The sequence below is a fragment of the Vipera berus genome (assembly GCF_964194415.1).
Source record: "Vipera berus genome assembly, chromosome: Z".
Taxonomy (NCBI): Eukaryota; Metazoa; Chordata; class Lepidosauria; order Squamata; family Viperidae; genus Vipera; species Vipera berus.
The window spans coordinates 124,983,548-125,007,368 of NC_138205.1; the positions used below are offsets into that span (position 1 = coordinate 124,983,548).

Here is a 23,821-nt window from a genome sequence, read left to right on the forward strand (position 1 = left end):
GGGAACCGGTTCCATCAGACATAAAAAAAGTGGAACCGCGCGCGTGTATCCACGCACGCGCATGCGCATAAAACAAAATGTTTTGCGCATGCGTAAAATTTTTTTGCGCGTGCGTCGATACACGCGCGCGGTTCCACTTTTTTTTATGTGGACGCACCTGCACGCCAGCGGCGACGGGTCTCCGTGGTGACGGGCGCTGGGTTGCAGCGCCGCCTTCAGCCCGGGCGTTGCCGGAGCCACCCCCGGGACCTCCAAACTGCCGCCCGAACACCCGTTTGGAGACCTGCAGCAGGTCTCCAAACCGCACCTCCGCTCAAACACCAGCAGGTCTCGACACGGGTGTTCGGGCGGAGCTGCGCGCGTACCTCTCCAAACCTCTGCCATTGTTGAAGGCATTGAGGAATCTGGTCAAGAAATAACAGTGCAGTGATAACTCAATAGGGCATGGGTTATCTAGTAATCTATGTTTTGAAACATAGCTAGGATTGTAGTGAAAGAATGGCAAATTCAACTTGGGTTAAATATGGGCAAAATCTCAAATTTTGGCAAGAGTGTATTAGCTAAAAAACACCCCATATTGGGCAACTTCCTCCGAAGTTGATCAGCATTTATTTCCAGTTTATACAAAACCTGATTTGAAAAACATTGAAGCTTGATAATAGGTTTCTAAAAAACCAATTGATACAGCTTTTACTTTTGAAGGAAGATTTGTTTGTTTTCTTTATGTAACAAGCTTGTTTTCGTGTAGACATTCCATTCTTAAGAATAAGAACTTTTCTTGAACAATGTTAGTTCACTGACTATTCAAAATTGAATAATGTGTAAATAATATGCAGTATTTACAAACTGAAGTTTTGAATGAGTTGGGCATAGTGGTTAAGACACCTGGTTAGCAACCATAGGCTCTAATCTGGAAGTCTTTAAGCCAGTCCCTTTCTCTCAGCCATTGGAAGAAATAGACAAGGATAAATTACTTTTAAAAAATTCTGCCAAGAGAACTGTAGAGATTCTTAATTATAATGACTAAGAATCAAACTGCTGTAGTACCTACCTCTCGAAGCCCTTTATTGTTGTTAGAGGTACTTAGAATTTGGCAATGATTTGGCAGGGAGAAATATAAGGAAACAATGGATGCCATAAATCAGGATATAAGGCAAATATCTTTCTTACATGAAGAATGCAAAAAAAAAAGTGGGTACAAGTACCTGGAAATCATCCAATGTTGTAGAGCACAGGTGAATCTAAAGTCAGGGATTGTTTTTAATGATCTGTCAATCACCCTGGAAGCATCAGTCTGGAAAAAAAGCAGGCTAGGTATTAAAAACTAAAATAAGTTAATTGTTTGTCTGGATGGTTAAGAACTGATATATGTGGATGCTTTAAGGACATCTTGAAGGATCAATTGTTATTATTCCTGTTCAGTGAAACCAGAAAGGAAGCTAACCTAATTAATGTAGCACAAGGCAGACCTTCTCTTATTTGCAGGAATGGCATCAGTTCTGGCTTGCAAAAATCCAGATCTCAGGTTGGCATCAAAGTCATAAGGAAAAATCTAGTTCTTTGTTGCCAACTCCAAGGGCACCTGGATTCTTGCAGCTCAGATACAAAAGCTTTAAAGGTGAAGATACAAGGCTGCATACATGGGGTCCTGGTTCATAAGTTGTTAAGTTGGGTTGTTGCGTTTGGGTTTCAGGCATTGTGTGGATGCATCCATTGAGGTTTATTGCGAAACCTGGGAGTTCGGGCAGTTACAAAGCAACAGGTGCTACAGAAATTTTGTCTTTATGTGAAGAGCAGAGAGTAAGGAAGTACAAATGACCCACATAACCTCTGCTGTGCTGTCAGGACAGCTGACCCATCTGTTAAATCTGCTGACACACCCCGGCCTGCAAGAAATTTTATCCTGATAAAATTAACGCCCTTTTCCATCGTGACCCTTTCCATAGTATTGCAACGTGCAGCCTCTTCCCTCCAGGCAGGTGAACGGACATAAGACAATACCAACGTCAGCTGATGGGGGGGCGGCGGGAAGAGAAGAGAACGGGAAATGCCTGTGGCCTCTACTCCCATCCCCGCAAAGTGTTTTAAAACGGAGAAGCTCCCGCCTGCTGTGGACGCAGAGGTGAAGCGAAGGCAAAACGGGCTTTGGCAGGCTGGCATCAGGAAGCGTCCCCCCCCTCCCCTCCTTTTTGAACGCGGGGTGGTAGCTGCCCTTTTCGCCCTCCCGAGGTGCAGACCAAGCCGGGCCCGGCTGGAATGTTCCACTCGGCTCCCCTCAGGGGGTGAGAGGGTATCTCGAGATGGAATTTGAAACGCGCCAACGTTCGCTCGGGATCCGTTAAGCTCCAACCGCCTCTGCGCAGAGGGCGCCTCCGATGCTGCGGGAGGCGGAGGGGACGCAGCGGGCCTGGCGGGGGCGGGAAGGCCGGGGGGGGGGGCGGGGAAGCCCTCCCGGCTCCCTCCCTCCGTGATGCCTCGGCTCCTCCCCTTGCCCCTTCCCGGAGCGTCCGTCCGTCGAGCCCGCGCCTCCTCGCCTCAGCCCGCCTCGCGTGGGCGCCTGCCGGGAATGCCGCGGCGAGTCGGGTGAGCGCCGCCGCGCCTGGATGCCGCTGATCCCGCCGTCTCTCTCTTGTGTCTCCCTCCCCGCCCTTCTGCAGGTAGGGCCGCCGCCTCAGTCCCCGGCCGCTTCCGAAGGGATGCTGGAGAAACTGGAGCTCGAGGATGAAGGTAAGGCGCGGGCGAGTGGAATTGGGGGGGCGGGTGGGGGGGGGAAAGGCGGGTCCCCAGGTGATAGAGAACCGAGGACGGGGGGGGGGCTGAGGGGCGGCCCGCTATAGTCGGTGGTTATTGTGGTCTTTAATAATTGCATGAGCCGTTTGGACGGGAGGGGAGATCCGGAGGTAAGGCTGGGTTGACACCTCCCGCCCCCCCCCCCAATCTTGCATCTTGCTCATCAGGTGTTAATTTTGTTGGTGGGAAAATCTGCTGAAATGATCCTTATCCCCCCCTCTCCCCCCCCCCCGAAGCTGGACGATTTTGATGGTCTGTCACGGAGCAGGTGGTCGAGATGGTGCAGGCGTATGTCTGTCTACAGCACCATCCCTCGGCTTTCCTGGTGTAAGCGCACTTGTGGCTTTCTGTGTGCTTCCAAAGAAGCAGATAATTCCAAAGGCATTCCTTTTTTTCAGGCTTAAGGGATCAGATGTTGGGTTGGAATTTGAATTGCTCTGGGGGGGGAAAAAGATCAGTAAACATGCTGAATTGCCTCTCCTTGCTAACAGATAAGGTGGTTGTTAGGCGGAGGTAAAGAGATACCTGTATGTATGCTATGTAAAAAGGACAATGGAAAAATATAATTATGACCACAAGGTCATAATTAGTTTTAGTTCTGTTGTGCTTCCTATCTAATACAGGTAGCACTCAACTAGCAACCACAATTGGGACCAGAATTTCTGTTGCTAAGCAAGGCAGTTGTTGTGAGTCACACCCAATTTTATGATATTTTTTTGCCACAATTGTTAAATGAGTCACACAGTCTTTACGCAAATCTAGCCTCCCCCATTGACTTCATTGCTTGAAAGCCAGCTGGGAAGATCACAAATTACATGACCCTGGGATGCTGCTACTGCAATAAATATATGCAGTTGCCAAGTACCCACATTTTGCTCCTGTAACCATGGGAATGCTGCAATGGTCATAAGTGCGGAGACCAGTCATAAGTCATTTTTTTCAGTGTCATTATTGCTTTAAATGATTGCTAAATGAAGGCCTGAGAGTTGAGGACTGTGTATTGCAAACTGTAAAGCATGTAAACCTACCAGCTGCTAAGTTTTTATTTGCAGTAATTTCTATAAGGTGTAAGATGTTCAAATCTTAAGAGTGGGAACATTATGAAGAAATTATTTTCATTCTATTTGATTTTTTTATATTCCATTGTATTTCAGCTTATTCAATCCTTTTTTTAAAAAAATCACAGGTTTTTTAGGCCTCATCTGATTTGTTTACCGCATATATATATGGGGGCGGTTCGGGTCTGGATGGGGAGGAACAGACTTCAACTCAACCCCGACAAGACTGAGTGGCTGTGCATACCGGCAATATTCTGGAATATTCAGAATATTCCATCTCTTTCCATGGGGGGTGAGCTTTTACCCCCCGTAGATAGGGCTCGCAACTTGGGAGTCCTCCTAGATTCGCGGCTTACTTTGGAAGATCATATAGTGGCTGTGACTAGGGGAGCTTTCGCCCAGGTTCGCCTGGTGCGCCAGTTGCGGCCCTATCTAGACCGGGATGCCCTGTGTACGGTCACTCATGCGCTCGTGACCTCTCGTCTGGACTACTGCAACACTCTCTACATGGGGCTTCCCTTGAAGATCACTCGGAGGCTCCAGCTGGTACAGAATGCAGCCGCGAGAGTTGTCTTGGGAGTTTCCCAGTACTCCCATGTTACACCTTTGCTCCGCGAGCTGCATTGGTTACCAGTTGTCTTCCGGGTGAGGTTCCAGGTTTTGGTAATGGTTTTCAAGGCCCTACATGGCATGGGTCCGGAGTACCTCGGGGATCACCTGCTGCCGGCATCAACTTCCCTCCGCCCTGTGCGTTCCCACAGAGAGGGCCTCCTCAGGGTGCCACCGGTCAGAGAATGTTGGCTGGTGGCCCCCAGGGGGAGGGCCTTCTCTGTGGGCGCCCCGGCTTTATGCAATCAGCTGCCGGTTGAGCTCCGGATGGCACCGGACCTTCGCTCCTTCCGACGCGGTCTGAAGACCTACCTATTTGAACAAGCCGGCCTGGCCTGATGGGGGATGTGCTGGGGTTTTTATTGTGGATTTTTATATTATTCTACTGTTTTAGCTCGGGTCCTTATTTAATTCTTTTTTAATTTTTGTATTCTGTATTTTCATATGTGCCCTGTTCACCGCCCTGAGTCCTTCGGGAGAAGGGCGGTATACAAATATAATAAATGAAATGAAATGAAATATACATACACACATACATATATACGGTAAACAAATCAGATGAGGCCTAAAAAACCTGTGATTTTTTTAAAAAAGGATTGAATAAGCTGAATATATATAATGTTTGTTAAGTATTTAGATTACCTTGCTAGGTAATTCTTTTAATTCTTTGTTAGCAATCCAAAAATATATATGTTATATATATATATATATATATATATATATATATATATATATATATATATATATATATATATATATATATATATATATATATATATATATATATATATATATATATATATATATATATATATATATATATATATATATATATATATATATATATATATATATATATATATATATATATATATATATATATATATATATATATATGTTAAATGCTTGTTAACTATTTAGATTACCTTGCTAGGCCCCAAACATGGGACAAATCTTTATTTCCCTTTTTCAGCCTAACCGAAGGCCATCGACAGGCAGTAGTCACAACAGTGACAGCTCATATTTGTGTAAATTTTTTGGATTGCTAACAGAATTAAAGGAAGACTGATACGCATTTCAAACTTATTTGTTTTCATCAGTCAGCCATACCCTTCTGAGATTCGAACCTGGGCTGATTGCACATTAGTCAGTTGTTTTTACCTCTAGGCCACAAGCTCTATCTCACTTTGTTAGCTGAGAAACAAGGGAGATATGTGTTAAATGTTTGTTATATCTATCTATCTATCTATCTATATATATATCTATTTGTCTTTGAGGGGGATACAGTGATAGGAAAAACACTGTTCCTTTTAGTGTCCAGTTGTATGAATTGTCTGTAATGTGAAAAATAGAATGGACACTGGAGAAAGGTAGGGTAATTATGAACTATAGTGCGAAAAAGATAGTTAAACAGTAGCTATAAGCCTGGTTACAGGATTGATACTTCTCATTCCTTAGTTGTTCTCCAAGTCTCCGGAAATTAGTTTAGTTTAGTTTAGTTTTATTTAATTTATATACCGCCCTTCTCCCTAGGGACTCAGGGCGGTTCACAGGGCATATAAATAACAATACAATACAATACAAAAATTAAAACAAAGATTAAATCAGTGCCCAATTAAAAACAATAATACTATCCTAAAACAAGAATTTAAAACCCAACTCCCCCATCAGGCCAGACCAGCTAATTCAAATAAATGGGTCTTCAGGCCACGACAGAAAGTTCGGAGGTCTGATGCCATCCGGAGCTCCACCGGCAGTTGGTTCCACAAAGCCGGGGCGCCCACAGAGAAGGCTCTCCCCCTGGGGGCCGCCAGTCGGCATTCCCTGACCGGGGGCACCCTGAGGAGGCCCTCTCTGTGAGAACGCATGGGGCGGAGGGGAGTTGTCGCCGGCAGCAGGTGGTCCCCGAGGTAACCCGGACCCATGCCATGTAGGGACTTGAAGATCATAACCAAGACCTTGAACCTCACCCGGAAGACAACTGGTAACCAATGCAGCTCGCGGAGCAAAGGTGTAACATGGGAGTACCGGGAAACTCCCAAGACAACTCTCGCGGCCGCATTCTGTACCAGTTGGAGCCTCCGAGTGGTCTTCAAGGGAAGCCCCATGTAGAGAGCATTACAGTAGTCAAGGCGAGAGGTCACGAGCGCATGAGTGACCGTGCACAGGGCATCCCGGTCCAGATAGGGCCGCAACTGGCGCACCAGGCGAACCTGGGCGAAAGCCCCCCTAGTCACGGCCACCACATGATCTTCCAGGGTAAGCCGCGAATCTAGGAGGACTCCCAAGTTGCGAGCCCTATCCACGGGGGGTAAGAGCTCACCCCCCATAGAAAGAGATGGAACATTTTGAATGTCCCGGGATGCCGGAATGCACAGCCACTCAGTCTTGTCGGGGTTGAGTTGAAGTCTGTTCCTCCCCATCCAGACCCGAACCGCCTCCAGGCAACGGGACATCACAGCGAGGGCATCACTGGGGTGGTTTGGGGTCGAAAAGAAAAGTTGGGTATCATCGGCATATTGATGATACCCAACTCCAAAACCACGAATGATCTCACCCAGCGGTTTCATATAGATGTTGAACAGGAGGGGCGAGAGAACCGACCCCTGAGGAACTCCACAAACGAGAGACCTAGGGGCCGATCTCTGCCCCCCTGCCAACACCGACTGCGAGCGTCCCAGGAGATAGGAGGAGAACCACCGAAGAACTGTGCCTCCCACTCCCAAACCCCTGAGACGCCGCAGCAAGATACCATGGTCGATGGTATCGAAAGCCGCCGAGAGGTCTAATAGGACTAGGACAGAGGAATATCCCCTGTCCCGAGCCCTCCAGAGATCATTCACCAGAGCGACCAATGCCGTCTCCGTGCTGTACCCGGGCCTGAAACCCGATTGGTAGGGGTCCAAATAATCCGCTTCATCCAGGACCAGAGGGAGCTGATGCGCCACCACACTCTCAACAACCTTCGCAAGAAAGCGAAATTAGACCTACAGTACTTCCATAGAAGGTGTGTTTTATGGATTGGGTCTACTCTAACCCTCTAAAAATATTTTCTCAACATAAATCCTCATAGTGAGTAAGCCTTTTTTAACATAGTTTAAATCAGTGTCCTTTCACTATCTCCTGTAAAAACTCACTAAAGAGGCAACTTGCTTCACGCAATTACTACGGTACATACACAATCCTTCTGATATGCATTCAGGTCCTCTTTGGCAAGATTATTGAATCAAAATTACCTTTAAAAGAAGTAACACATTTCTAACAGTGAGTGTCAGATGTAACAGATTGCTAACATGCTCTAATAGCATGCAGTGTTCTGAATTGAGAGCCAATGTTAAATAATAATCATCTGACATTCTAGGTTTTTACTTTAGAAATCTTTTTATAGGCATAATACCAAGGAAGTGTACAGCCACATCAAGCAGTTTATATTGAAACATCTTTAATAAAACATTGTTAATTGTTTTATATGCTCCAATTGAGCATTGTTTAGCATATTTCTTACCAGATTGGAGAAGTGAAGAAATGAAGGCTTAGATCACATTTCATACTAAGACATAATGTGTTTTAGCATGACCTAGCATGATATGTGGTTCTTTCAGCCATTGGGGCTGATTCAGCAAATCATGGTTAAAGCAAACACTAGCTTAGCATAATGTGTGGACTCAAACACTAAATTGTTTTAAATTATCTGAAAGCATGAAGTGGGGGAGTCATATTTGGAAAACGTAGAATGTTAATTACATATATACAACTGGTTGTAGATAGTTAATATTGATGAATTCATAAACAAATCAGTTGCAGTTGATTTCTAGTATGGTCCTATTTCTAGTATGTTCTCATTTATAAATGTATATTTTATTTCTTACTATTTTTGCAAAATAAGTGAGAAAGATAAAGGGGTGGGGCACTTTGTAACTTATTTGGATAGCAAATTATTCAAAGCTTTAATGCTGAAATTCAACCTTAATGCTTGAATGTTCTTCGTAACATATATCAGCCATGTAATTCCGTAAGAATTGATATAATAGACTTCATCAAGATACTGCATGATTTGAAGATCCAACCTTGTGAATAATGCATTACAGTAATCCTTCCTGGAGTTTATAAGACGAGATCACCGTGGCTAGTGAACAATATACTTGCTGATTTTAAAAACAAGATCCAAAACTTGTCTAACAATGTTGTGGAAGCAACATTCCTGTATGCATAGTCTACAAATCTTTTTTTGCTTTGAAATATATTTGTTTGAACTAGGGTAAACATAAATTTAGAATAGAATTCTTTTTTCAGTAATCAGTGAATTTTAATACATGTAAGATCTTTGAAATAAGATATAAATAATTGGAAGCTCTTAAATATATAACATAAAAAATCATTTAAACATCACTTGAAACTCTGGAGACTTCAGAAGTTTATCTTTGGATAAAAATATTTAATTTACTGGATTACCAACTTCTATTTTTATGTATGTACTTACAACTGAATTTTTTTATCAGTTCCTTTAAGAAAGGATTGTATTTTCTGTTTTCCTTTGAAACATTTTAAGCCCCCAAAATTATAAATAATGGTCAAAAACACAACTGTAGAGCAAAGAGTTACTTTGTTTTTCCACTTCATCCAACTGCTTGTTTAATAACAAACCTTTTAAAATGCAAAGTAAATTCTGAAGTTTCATTCCTAAACTAACAGTAAGAAGACTTACTGTGCACAGTGAATCTGCTTTGGGTAAATAAGCATAATTTCTAAATGAGACTAAAGAAATTCCCTGTGCTAAATTTAATTTAAGTACATTTGGTTCCTAGACCACCACCTGAAAGCTATTTCTGATATTGGTTGACTACTGCTTACTTGAGGAAGTTGTACACAGATCTCACTGTGGGATGACTATAGATAATTGCACCCCAGTGGGCAATAAATCTATTAATTCAGACAGGTATTTGCTTTTATAAACTACCTTTTCTGAGAAGCTAGACATTTTTAATTTTAATTTAGATTATTGCTTTACAAACATTAAAATTAGTTGCTGCATTTTGAAATAATTTATAGGGTATAAATAAATTGACTATGTTGGAGTATATATAGTATACCACATAGACCTTGGCCTGAAGAACCAACAGCAAAATACAAGGAATTTGGTGTTTTGTTCTCTCATTTAAATATGCTATAATTATGTTTTTAAAAGGTTACTGTTACAAAATAGAAGCCAGGTCTCTAGATATTTTTGCTGAAAATCTGCTTGTCATTTTACCCTTAACCCACTGGTTAAGGGTAACCCTTTTCATGAACCTTTTTCGTTAAATGAAAAGACATACCCTCAACTTTTGCCATTTCTAAATTTCATTTTAGAAATTGACTATAGTATTTTCCATTGAATAAGTCCAAAGTGTCTTCACATTATAAACTTTTTCATAGAGCCATTTCAGGTTGTTGTTTTTTAATTAGGGAAAATTTACCAGATTTTTTTTTTAAAAAAAGTGCTGAATTCAGGTTTAGGGAAATTTATTTGGCTATTTATTTGCTAGGAAGACCTGGCTCTTCGAGCTCTCTGGCCCAGGCTGAGAATATTTTTAATTTTAATTTTAACTGGGTTTTAATTTTTTCAGGGTTCTATTTAATCTCTTTTAATTTGTTTTAACGTTTGTATTGACTGTTTTTAAAATGCCCTGTAAACCGCCCTGAGTCCTTTGGGAAAGGGCGGTATATAAATCTAAATAAAATAAAAATAAAAAATAAATTTGTGTGCTTCAGCTCAAGTTACAGATTTTGGGTAGCTCACAATGATGCAAAGTACAAAACTAGTACTCAGTTAAAACAATTCAGCTTCAGTAGAAAAAGACAACATTAAAAACCAGATTATATTGGTTGCCCCATTTAACTGAACTACCCAAAGAGTAGCATGATTTTTACAGCCTTTCAGAAAATTAAAGAAGTGGGCAAGCTGGTCACAAGAAACAGACAATTTCCTCTTGCTGAGGCACCCCTGATAGAGTCTGCCTTTGGCCTTTGGATCCCCATCTTCTTAGTTTCTCACATCTTCTTAGCTTGCACCTACACAATCGGCAGACACCACGTTGAAAAGACAGTCTTACCAATAACAGGTCCCTCTTTCCATAACTGTTCTTCCTGATAAAGTAGATGGACATGCAAAGGTCAGTTGGTGTTTACAACTAACTGTTGGGGCAGTGCAACTTCAGGTGGCTTGAATGGTACACTAGGCTTGTGTTCAAACACTGAGAGTCACATTCCAAAATTGTGTGGGGCCAACACATATTGTAAGAGGTATTTCAAATGGTTGAAGGACACATTTTGTTCTTTTACTACACCCAAACCACCCCAAATGCAAAAAAAAGCACAAATGTTTTACCCTATCAATCTGGGGACTGCATAAGGGGTATTAATGAGTCATGTTTTGCATCTCTAATGTCAGGAAGATCAATGTATAAGATCATTTGATTTATATAGTGGAGGGTATGAAATTTCTTCCTACAGAGACCTTAAGCAGAATCCCATTTTGTGCTTTCCTCCTAGGATTTCCCCCATTGGGCAAAAGGTACATTCGCTCTTCAGAAATAGTTTGCCATTAATTTCTATGATCCTAAAACTGTCACAGTGACATTTGAGAGATCATACAGGGGAGAGTAATTAAAAGGTTAAGAGTAGAAATCATGAAAATTATGTGTGTTACAGGGATAAAAGCCTGCTGCTTGGAAATAGCAGAACTTTGTGCGCAGGCAGAGAGTCCTTTCATTCCATATCTCCCACAAGAAAATGCAGTAATGAGGCCATTTTTTGGTCAATTGGAAAGCAGAGCCTATAAGCTTCCTGGATTTAACTGAATTAAATACAGTGAACAATGCATTTAAAAATGTGCCCTATTTTCTAATTGCATTACATTTTGCACATAATGATATCTAATTTAGAGAAATCTGAAATTTATCTCAGTTGTTTGATGTATTAAAATTTCTACATTTTAATATTTCACAATGCCTTCTCATACAGAGGGGGGGGAATTACTGCCCCAGTGATTTACAAAATAAAAGAACCAGTTTAAAATTGTTAGGCAATAATAAAAAATGATTTAATGAGGTAACATAATGGTATGGTTAAGAAAAGGAATTTTTGTTCTGCTTCATAGCTAAAATAATCATAAAAAATGAGTAATTCTGTAGCATTCCTTGAGCTTTCTGTTATTATTACATAGGCATAAGTTTAAATCCTCACAAGTGTCTCCTCAGGTGAATTGAGGAACAGATCTTATTGTTAGTATATATTATTTCATTTTTTTCTGTTTCTGATATTTTCAGGTTTTTAAATGGTATATATAAATCTGAAATGGCATAGGTTCTCCTGCTTGACCAGGGGGCTGGACTAGAAGACCTCCAAGGTCCCTTCCAGCTTTATCCTATTCTAAATAAAGCATTTACCGGTACTATAGTTAGCTGAAACTTATGATCCAAGATCATAACTTTTCTAAAAACCTAAGCACCAGCCTGTAGCTCTCATTTCTTTTTAGTGGTTCCTGCAGGCTGCAGAGTTTTAATCTGTCTTGAGTAACTCACTTTGCTGCACTGTTGGCTTACATCCATTTCTCTTCAGGACAGTTTTAAGAACAAGGAGTAGTCAGTAGTACATGAAACAGCATTTATTCTTTGAGGTTTCCTTTTCTAAACTGGTAAGCGGAGACCACACAGATTTGTTACTGCATATTAATTCTTTTGTTCAAAATGATGCAGACAAAATGAAATAAATTGTTGAAGTTAAGTTGAACGTAGTTTCACCATCTTGTAAAAATTGAGCTATAAATCCTCAAGTGAAATCTGACCTGTTTTGTTTTCTATCACTAATTATTCTAGAAATCTACTTAAGATATTATAAATTGATTCATTTCCTATATTTTTATAATATGATATTGTAAGGGGAGAATCATGTTAGATTTTGGTAGCAAAAGATCAGAGGATATCTAGTAGCACCTTTTCCAAATAACAAGTGTTATTAAAAGCCATAGATTTTTATGAGTTACAGAGATACAGAGCTTCATGCTGGCTAGGGAATTCTGGGCAATTCCACAGAAATCCACATATTAACATGGACAAGTTGCTGAGGTTGGAAAACTTTGTGTACAGTCTTTGTATAACAGACAAATAGGAGAAAAGTTCAAATTCTGCTGTACAGGTAGTCAATCAAAATAGAGCTGGAAGGGACCTTGGAGGTCTTCTAGTCCAGCCCTCTGCTCAAGCAGGAGAACCTATAGGATTTCAGACAAGTGATTGTCCAGGCTCTTCTTAAAAACCTCCAGTGATGGAGTGCCCACGATTTCTGAAAGCAAGCTGTTCCATTGGTTAATTGTCCCCACTGTCAGAAAGTTTCTTCTTAATTCCAGGTTGCTTCTCTCTTTGAACAGTTCCCAACCATTGTTTCTTGTCCTGCTCTCTGATGCTTTGGAGAATAACGTGACCCCCTCTTCTTTGTGGCAGCCCCTCAAATACTGGAATATTGCTATCATATCACCCTTATTTCTTCTTTTCTTTAGACTAGGCCAGGGGTAGGCAACCTTGGCACTTTTATGACTCGTGGACTTCAACTCCCAGAATTCCTGAGCCAGCCGGAGTTGAAGTCCACGAATCATAAAAGAGCCAAGGTTGCCTACCCCTGGACTAGGCAAACCCAAGTCCTGCAGCCCTTCTTCATATGTTTTAGTCTCCAGGCCTTTGATCATTTTAGTTGCTCTTCTCTGAACTTTTTCCAAAGTCTCAACATCTTTTTTGTGGTATGGTGACCAAAATTGGTTGCACTATTCCAGGTGTGGTCTTACTAGGGTTTTATAAAGCAGTACTAATCCTTCATGTGATCTTGATTCTATGCCTCTGTTTATGCAACCCAGGATTGTATTAGCTTTTTTTTTGCTGCTGCTGCTACATACTGCTCTCTGTTTATGTACAAGTGCAGGGGTAGTTGACAATTCATTCATTGGGATATTGTTGCTAAACTTCAGTTTCTCCAGGCCTTTGATCATTTTAGTTGCTCTTCTCTGAACTTTTTCCAAAGTCTCAACATCTTTTTTGTAGTATGGTGACCAAAACTAGATGCAGTATTCCAGGTGTGGTCTTACCAAGATTTTATGAAGTGGGACTAATGCTTCACATGATTTTGATTCTGTCCCTCCATTTATGCAACCAAGAATTAGATTAGCTTTTTTGGTTGCTGCTGCACACTACTGGCTCATATTTAAGTGATTGTCCACTAGGCTTCCAGGATCCCTGTCACAGTTACTGTTTTTGAGTCAAGTGTTGCCTAATCTATTTTTCCTCTTAAATCGTAATGCAGCCTGCCCATCATGGTTGTAAGTTGTGTTAGTTATAAAACATCCACATGACCAACATAATTTTACGAGCTTTTTGCAGTGATCATTAACCCAATGGTTTGTTATGGGATGGTTTTGCCAAAAACTAAAAGCAGATACTGATTTTTGGCAAGACCATTGTACATGGGGCTACCCTTGAAGACCACTCGGAGGCTCCAGCTGGTACAGAATGCAGCCGCGAGAGTTGTGTTGGGAGTTTCCCGACACTCCCATGTTACACCTCTGCTCCGCGAGCTGCATTGGCTTCCAGTTGTCTTCCGGGTGAGATTCAAGGTGTTGGTAATGACCTACAAAGCCCTACATGGCATGGGTCCGGAATACCTTGGGGAGCACCTGCGGCCGGCGTCAACTTCCCTCCGCCCAGTACGCTCCCACAGAGAGAGGGCCTCCTCAGGGTGCCAACGGTCAAAGAATGTCGACTGGTGGCCCCCAGGGGGAAGGCATTCTCTGTGGGCGTGCCGGATTTATGGAACCATCTTCCGGTCGAGCTCCGGATGGCGCCTGACCTCCGCTCCTTCCGGCGCGATCTCAAAACCTACCTTTTCGAACAAGCTGGCCTGGCCTGATGGGATGGAGTTGGGTTTTATTAATCTGTTTCAATCTATTTTAATGTGTGTTAACTTATTCATGGGCATTTGTTTAATCGTTTTTAATTTTTGTATCTTGTTTTTTAATATGTATTGCCCCGTTCACCGCCCTGAGTCCTTCGGGAGAAGGGCGGTATACAAATAAAATAAAATAAAATAAAATAAATAAATAAAATAAAATAAAATAAAATAAAATAAATAAATAAATAATAAAATGCAACCACCTGACTACAGGATTCTGCAAATGGCTATAAAAGGGAGCCGAATGCTGGCATCCAACATGCAGTTGTGTCTTTGGGGGAGGGTGTATGTGAGGAATTTCAGAACTGGGTTTTAAGTACCCCATGGAAGTCCATTGTAATTTTATATGGTTACTAATGACCAGTTCTAAGTTGAGGACTATCTGTATCAAGGATCCTACATAGACACTGTGTACACATATCTACACATTAGGGAGAGCTTTTCATTAGCTGAAAAGGTACTTGATTTGTTATGATGAGTTTTTGAGTTATAACTTTCAACAGGCAGGGAGAAAGGATTTAGATTTGACTGAATAAGATTGAAAACTAAATTCCTATTTTACAGCCACAAATCTGCATTTTGCACATTTCTCTTTAGCTGGTCCAGTTTTGATACAAATTCTTATACAGGTAATTCTTGGTTAATGACCGCTTTAAGTTACAACAGCATTGAATGTGGAGACTTACACTAGTTCTCAAAATTATAACGCTGCGTCATCCCCATGGTCACATGATTGCAGTTTTCAGCCTTTACTGCCAACTTATGACAAGTAGAATCAGTGGGGAAGCTAATAGGATGTCACAAATGGCAATCATGATGCTGCACATAACGACCACATGGATTTCATTTAATGACCACTATTGGAAATATCATTGTAAATCAACTTGCTACTGTGACATTGTGCTTTATGATCTTTTGGTTAGTGAGGAATTCTTGATCCCAATGATCATTGTTAACTGAGGATTACCTATATATTTGCACCATTGTAATTTTATTGGTGATTGAAGTTTTATCTTTGTAAGGAACTGAGCACAACATATCTACTCATCCAGTAAGTATAATTTGAACATACATAAGACTGTATTTTATTTTATTTAATAAAATAGTTGTTTCACATTTTTTTAAAAAAAATCTGTATTTTTTATTTTCTCAAAATATCACATAGTTATCTTAACTAATAGCTAAAAACATACCATCATTATACAGTACACTATCAGATTAGAAAAAGAAATGGAAAATCTAATAATTTCTAACGTTTCAAAAAGCTATTGAAGGATGAAGGATTCAAATTAGATTGTAAGTGAAAGGTTGAAAGTAACTTATTTTTTGTACCAGATTAAGGCCAGCATCTCAACCACTACACCAGTGTTTCTCAGCCTCAGCAAATTTGAGCTGAGTAAATTTCAGCTCTCACAATTGTGAAACTATGGATGTATGACATACTGTATTAAATAAGATCCTTTTTCTTCTCCAGTGAGGCTGATAGCTGATTTGCAATTGACAGGAAAAGGTTAGGCTTTCCCTGTACCATCTGAGTTTTCTTTGATAATGTCAGTAAACTGATTTTGTTCCTTCTCTAATATACTCTGTTTACTTGGTTGTAAGACTGTGGATTGATTTTTGGATCAAATATGTGTTTAGTTGTGGTGTTTATTGCAATTTCATGGCATATGAAATATTTCAGTGAGATAGAGTGTTTTGGACAAATGGGCTTATTTCAGGGTTTGGTCATCCCTGGAATGATATAAGTTTCTTCAGTTTGGAAGACTAACTTCCTGACAATTAGTGCACTATCTACTCAGTGGCTGCGTTGGCAAGATCCAGAAGAATAATGATAGATTTTGTACTTAATTTGTGTCTACTTTTAAAATGTGAGCCCTCTATTAAAAGATTGTATCAGTGTCAAAATGCATTTTAAACTAAATGATGGTGGTGAAGCTTATTGATAGGTAAATATATTTGACTTAAATAAACTTTTTCCTCATCTGCCAACCAATATTTTCTTTTTGGAAACACCCAGATGATTAAAATGGAATTAAATGCAAATAAAATGAAAATGGTTTGGGATTCTAAGTATTGCCCCAAATTGTTTTGCAGCATCAAATTTCACCCCAGTGTTGCTGAACTGCTTTTAAAGTACTTTTATATTTGATGAAGATGATTTTATATCCTTCTATACAACTTCAAGCTTCATATCATTTTTGAATGTTTTCACACATGATGTCAACTTCTGGCTGAAAAGCCCAACTAAGAAAAACACCAGAGGCATTAAGTCCTCTAATGTAATCTTTATTGAGCAGAATCATTTCAGTAGGATCAAAGTGAAAGCCAGCTGAGGAGAAAAGGTGGGAAGCAAGTAATTAAAAGAATGAATTTCCTCCTCTCCTCTCTGACAGTTCAGGTCACGTTGTGCAATACATCTCCCAGTAATTGTTATGAGAAGAAACTTTGGTTCGCCAAAACAATTCTTCCATAGCTCCAGCTTTCTCATGATGATAAGAACACCTGTGAATCCAAATCTCCCCCTCCCCCTCCCCCCCTCTCCCTTCCCGCATCTGTTGGCAAGCTAGAAGCACGCAGTAGTCCTAAAGACAGTAGGCTTCATAGCTTGGCATAAGCATTTATTACTGGGAAATGTTTTTAAAAATGGAACTTTTCCATATCTATGTTGAAGTGGTATAGATTAATCTGTTATTTTTGTAGATAAAACTTAAATATTGCTTGAACTTCAATAATTATATCCTATTTAAGTTGTATGTTTCCTTTCAATTTGAGCCAAGCATCTGATAGCATGCAGCAAAACAATAGTCAAAAAGACCTAAAAGGGTTGAATCTGATTGGTACTTGAATGGGAGATAACCAAGAGATACCAGAGTTGTTGGTTAAATTATGAAGTAAAAAAAAGTGACTTATTACCGTTTTTCATGCTTATGACCATTGCAACATTCCCATGGTCACATAATCAAAATTCGGATGGTTTGCAACTGGCATGTATTTATATTGGTTGCAGTGTTCCAGGGTCATGTGATCACTTTTTGCGACCTCCTAAGAAGCAAAATCATTGAAGACAGATTGAGTTAACAATCATGTTAATAACCGCAGCAATTCATCTAACAACTGTGACGAGAAAGGTCATAGAATGGGGCAAAACTCACTTAACAACTGTTTTGCTTACTAAAACAAATTTTGGGCTCACTTGTGGTCATAAGTACCTGTATAGTCTTAACTGGGAAATGGAAAAGTATCCCAGAAGGCCATAGTACATCACTTCCAGATTTCATTAAGCAAAAGTACACAGAAATGAGTGTGCTTATCAGGAACTGAAATTCAATTCAGTGGGATCTTTACCTTGTACTTGTAAAATACTTGCAAAATATGAGAACCTTTTCAATGAAAATTCTGAAAAGCATTGTCATAAAAGTGCAATAAAAAATGGCACAATACTTAATGCACAAACTTGACCATTTTATCGGATTAAAGATTTACTTCAAATGCAGATTGTTTCTAAGTTGACCGTGATAATAGCCACCAGTGAAATCAGGGCCAGCCTGGACCAAAAATCAGGACTAATGCCTTTGGGATGCAGGATGATGGTAGATGAGATTCACTGCCAGAAAAGCAATACAGTATGCTTCAGCTACTGCAGAATATGTTGGCCAAGTTGCTGAATATGGTACCCGGCATGGTACATGCTGTGTATTTATTGAAGCAATTGCACCGGCTTCCAATTTGCTACTAAGCAGCGCTAACGATTGCGCATATGATGCATAAAGTCATAAACATTTTAATACCAGGACATCTAATGGAGCGTCTTTGCCATTGCAGTGTTGAAATTGGGAGGGGAGGGGATTGCTGCTGCTGCTTTTACTTAGAACTGCAGAATGCCACTCACAGGTAGATTTGCTTGGTGTTGCCTTGTCCTTGCACCTTCTGGAAAATTCTTACCTGAAAGTTGTGAATTGTCTGTTTCAACATGTTTCGGGTGCCAGCTGAACATCTGACTTTGCTCAGGCCTTCTCAGCAAATGCTAAAAGTTATTGTTTCTGCTTCCATTTTTCTTCTCCTTCCTTGTTGCTTTGATTATTTTCATATTGCTTTTATTGTTTTATATGTTCGTGTGTATGTGTATGTAATATTTTATAATTATTGTGTATTTATAAGTTGCAATACTTTGCTTTCAGTCTTAAGATTTTATCCACCATAATGTTGAGATTTACTTTAAGAATTAGATGTTATAATGCCCAAACATCCACTAATGAGTGTTTTATTAGAGCATTACAAAAGAAAAAGTAGCGTTCTGCTATGATTTCACTCAACTGTTTGGAATACCAAGGATAACATGTCACGGTTAAGGAGGAAAATCAGGATTTACCCAGCATATCAACATTTAATATGTAACTTTTTGCATTTTATTTCAGTATTTCTTTAAGTAGAAAACCCAAAGCAATCAGTTATAATTTATATTGTTATATGAGATGAATCTGAAATATCTGAAAAACATTATTACTCTTTACAAATTTAATGCAAATAAAACTACTTTGCAATTATTCTGCTATTATATTTTATTACAAGATTTTTATAGTTAAATTAATATAGTAAAGGCTCAGTGTAAGAAAAAAATATTGTTTATGCTTCATGTTTTCACAGAATTTTGCTTTCATTAATGGGATAGGGTCTTTTGTGGGGGAGTATAGCAGAAGCATAATATTTTATGTCTGGGAATTTACAGTTTTAGTTTTAGCCACATACAGCAGATGGATTTTTCTTCTTCCAGGCTGCATCTAGACCTTGGTCTAGAGCAGACATGTCACACACAGGGCCCGGGGGGGGGCGGATGCAGCCCGCGAAGTGGTTTCATGTGGCCCGCGAAGCCATCCTGGAAACAGTAAGGGAAGGGGCCCTGCTGTCTTGGCCCTGGCCCAGGCTGGCCAGGAGCCAATGTACAATTTTGTGGTGGTCATCTATGCTGAAATACATTCAGTCTTAGCTCCACAAGGCCATCTGGAAACAGTGAGGGATCGGCCCGTGCCATGTCGGCACTGCCCCCTCGGTGCATGCTGGGGAGGTATCACCCTTTGTGAGGAATGAAGAAATGCACCATCGCTTGGAAGTGGCCAGCACATGGCCCTGCCTACTTCAGGCAGGCTATGGGTTGGGCAGCGTTGTGCTTCTCTTCAGATTCATGCCACCCGGCTCAGCCTCTTGGCACTGTGAGGAGAGCACCTGCCAAACTCGGGCAGGCTGGGGGCTGGGCAGCATTGCGCAGGTAACATCAACTCTCACGCTGCTCATGGCATCCCCTCCCATAGAGCCCACCAAGCCGGTTATGTGAAGTAGGCGAGGGCCATGTGCTGGCCATTTCCAGGCAATGGAGCATTTCTTCATTCCTCACGAAGGATGACACTTCCCCAGCTGTGTTTCTTGCCTGTTTTTCTCCCTCCCTCATCTCAAATATTTTCCCACCACTCTGTTCTTTGGAAGGAAGGAAGGACAGGGAAGGTCTAAGGGAAGTCCTGCCCTGCTGCCCTTTCACCATCCCCTTGCCCCCTCCTCCTGGCCTATGCTGGGGGGTCTCCCTATTGCTAAGGAAGCTTTGGATACAAAGCTAGGTCTCACATGGAGAGGGAGTGGGCCTCCCTCTTGATTTTGCCCTCGTACCCATCATGAGCAACCTGGCTAAGGAGAGCAAGCACAGCAGCAGCAGCCTTGAGGAGGAGGTAAATGCAGCTGGGCACACCCTTGGTGAAGTGGGGCTGGGCTTAGTGCCGCGGGTGCTTGAGGGCTGGGCTAGGCATTTGACCTCTGTGCCACCGTCCAGCCCGCCCCCCCCATGGCCTGAGAGGAACAGTGAGGCTTCTCCAGTGGACCATGCCTTGGTACTTCCCTGGTCCCATCTCCTTCTGCCAGAGACCCTCAGATCTCTCCCACTCCTGCCCAGGCCCCCATAGGCACCCTTGATACAAATGATGTAGAGCTGGCCATGCCCGCCCAGTAGGCCATACGCACTCCAGCCACGCCCACCCAGTAGGTCACACCCACCATGGCCACACCCAGCCAGCCCCCTGAGGGCAACTGCAATGCTGATGCGGCCCTCAATGAAATTGAGTTTGACACCCCTGGTCTAGAGACACTAGATTCTAGAGGCATTTGGAATTTAATTAAATAGCTAGGGAAGAAACCTAAAGGAAATCCTTATCTGTCCCTTAATAGTCATTGCTATTGAGGTAAATATGAAATCTGCCTTGAAGACAAGTTATGAATTATTATAATGAGAAGTAGACACAGTCACCACCTCCATAGCTGTTATATTAACTTTCTAAAGGGGATTTGTTTTATAGCTTGCATTCTCAAGTTACCCTCATAGAGATTATTTTACATTTTTAATAATAGTAAAGGAAAACTCGAATTGTCCCACCTAAAACATTTTTGGCTAATCTTGGAGGCTTCCCGGTCTGTCATGAGTTATCTTTTTATACATTTTAAAATACAGTAACAATGATATACAAAAGGTTACTGCATAGCAGGAGCTGGGGAAACATTTGGTAACAGTGAAACCATCAGAGAGTAAAGAGTTACAACATGCAAGACAGATAGACAGATTCCCCCTTTCATTTTTTTCTAAACTAATTTAGGCCTGTTTTAGAAGTTGCATTACAATTTTTGAATGTTCCCCATCAGAATGAACAGGATTTGAAGGGGAATCAATTTCTTCCTTCCATTTCTTACATGTTAATAGAACGTCATCCTATTATAATTGGAAGGGATTTCTGAATACAGCATAAATAAAACTGTAGTAGGACATACTTTAGTTATAAAGAAAAGTTGTCTCAGGAAAGGTTGACTGTGTTTAGAAAAGATGGTTACCTGCTCTTCTCCAGATGATTGGCAGGGTCCAGAATCAGTAAATGTAAACCTTTTTGAGGCCAAGATTGTTATGCAACTGATACAAGACTCAAATACTACAAAAATAATTTTGTTTCCTAGAGTAAAAGACATTTAGAGCAGCATTTTCATGCTCTGTTTGCAGTTCAGTTTTACTTTCTCTAGCAATGGCAGAAACTAAGTGATTTTAAGTGAGAAGGTGACTGATTGGCAAAGAAACCTGAACTTGATACCTGTGATTAAAGTTTTTCTTCTAGGTAAAGACAGTTGCTTACATCTGAAAAACCTTTAGCTTGGCTTGATACAGTGTCTTGCCATTGTCTCTTTTACAGGGAAAGTAAAAAAAAAGCTTCTCTGTTGCTCTTAGACATCAAGATGTTCTTTACTGTCCCCTGTTAACAACAATCTGGAGGACTTACCTTTCATGCAAGGCAAATGGTCAGGATAGCAATAGCACTTAGACTTATATAGCACTTCATAGTGCTTTTACAGTTCTCTCTAAGCAGTTTACAGAGTCTGTAAATCTGGATCCTCATTTTACCAACCTCAGAAGGATGGAAGGCTGAGTCAACCTTGAGCAGGTGAGAATTGAACTCCTAGCTATGGGCAGAGTCAGCCTGCAGTACTGTATTCTAACCACTGTGCCATCACGGCTCATAGAAAAACATGGATCATAGAAGAATAGCATGTAACATTTTCTTTTAGACTCAATTACTAAATGAATCACTATAGATAGTTCACTTATACATAATTTATATTTCATATTTTTAAACCACCTATCTTCCCCAAAGAGGGTCTCAGGGTGGCATACAATATAATGTATTGATAATGTATATTATACATTATATTGATATATAATGTATTGATAAATACAGGTTGACTCAGCCTTCCATCCTTCTGAGGTAGGTAAAATGAGGACCCAGATTGTTGGGGGCAATTAAGCTGACTTTGTAATAATGCCGCTTGGGGGTGTGTGAAAGCCCTAATAAGCAGGCATATACATAGAATGAAGGCTACTGCTAAGCTTGTAAGCCTCCCTGAGTCTTCGGAGAAGGGCGGGATATAAATGGAATCAAAATAAAAATAAAATAAAAAATAAATTAAAAAAATGTATAAAAATTAACATTAAAATTAAGCTAGGGTTAAAAAATATATAAAATAAATAGGATGGCCATTTAATGTTGGATTATTACAGGTAGGGAGGGACTCTCGAGATTAATCAGCCCCGTTGTTGGTCTTCTGTGCCCCCATGCAAGGTTGCAGAGCCAAATTTTGATCCCTTTGCAAAAGCCAAGAGATAGGGAGCTTTTCTCGCCTTGGGGGGTCTGGATGTTCCACAAGGCAGAGAAGGCCCTCTTCTTAGACCCTGCCAGTCCAAATTCTTTGACTGACAAGATCTGCAACATACCTTCTCTGCCTGATTGAGTGAGACAGGCTAATGAGATGGGGCAAAGCATGTGCTATAGGTAACCTGGTCCTATGCCTTGTAGAGCTTTATAGGTGATGACTTGCACCTTGAATTTGACCTAGAAACAGGCTGGTACCCAGTATAATTCGCTGACCCAAGAGTGTTATATGTGCCCTTCTTCAGACACCCAGTATGACCCACGTAGACTTACTGTGCATCAGCTGAAGCTTCTGGATACTTTTCATGGGCAGCTTCATATAGAGCACAGGTCTGCAACCCACGGCTCCAGAGCCGCATGTGGCTCTTTCAGCCGTCTCCTGCGGCTCCTGGTACTCTGCCATGTGCAGTCCCCCCCCAAAAAAAAGCGGGAGTAAAAAAGTTGAACCAATCAATTCAAATATGCAGGGTAGGTGCATATCTCGCCTTGGCTCTACTCTTCACTCAAACCCTGTTCTGCGCATGTACGTGCATGCGCACATATTTTTTGTGGCTCCCAGTTTTTCCTTTTGTGAGGGAACCGGTTCCGAGTGGCTCTTTCACTGTTTGAGGTTGCTGACCCCTGATATAGAGCATGTTCCAGTAATTGGGAGATAACCAGGCATAAGGAATTGAGTGTAGGGCCTCCCTATCCAAGAAAGGGTGTAATTGGCACACAATGCAGATGTGGACAAAGGCCTTCCTGGCTGCGGCTGTCACCTGCTTTTTGAGCAGAGCTGCGAGTCCAAGAGGACTCCTAAGTTATGCACCAGGTCTGGCTGGGATAGTGCAACCGCATCGAAGATAAAGGTGATAAACTTCTAGGTACAAAAGGCCCACCCAAAGCCACTCAGTTTTCCCAGGGTTCTGTTGACATCTGTTCCCTATCCAGACCCCTACAGCTTCCAGGTATCGTGAAAGGACATCCACTGCAACACTTGCTTCACCTGGGACAGAGATATATAACTGGGTATCACCAGTATATTGGTGATATATGTCATGAAGACAGATGATCTCACCCAAAATTATGACCAAAACGTGACTAAAATTGAGCCCAAAACTTAACTGGCTGTAAATCGTGCCAGTTGTTAAGCAGGTCATTACATGACTGCCCTATTTTATGGTC

The 23,821-nt window shown here is 41.1% G+C and overlaps 1 protein-coding gene across 2 annotated transcripts in view; it reads left to right on the forward strand.

Moving 5' to 3' along the window:
* Positions 1-23,821, forward strand: part of PRKAG2 (protein kinase AMP-activated non-catalytic subunit gamma 2) — a 221,055-nt gene that overhangs the window by 155,884 nt on the left and 41,350 nt on the right. For both annotated transcript variants that reach the window (XM_081343218.1, XM_081343219.1), the window contains exon 5: positions 2,658-2,727. In XM_081343218.1, coding sequence (XP_081199344.1) covers positions 2,658-2,727 — 70 coding nt within the window. The remainder of the gene's footprint in view (positions 1-2,657; positions 2,728-23,821) is intronic.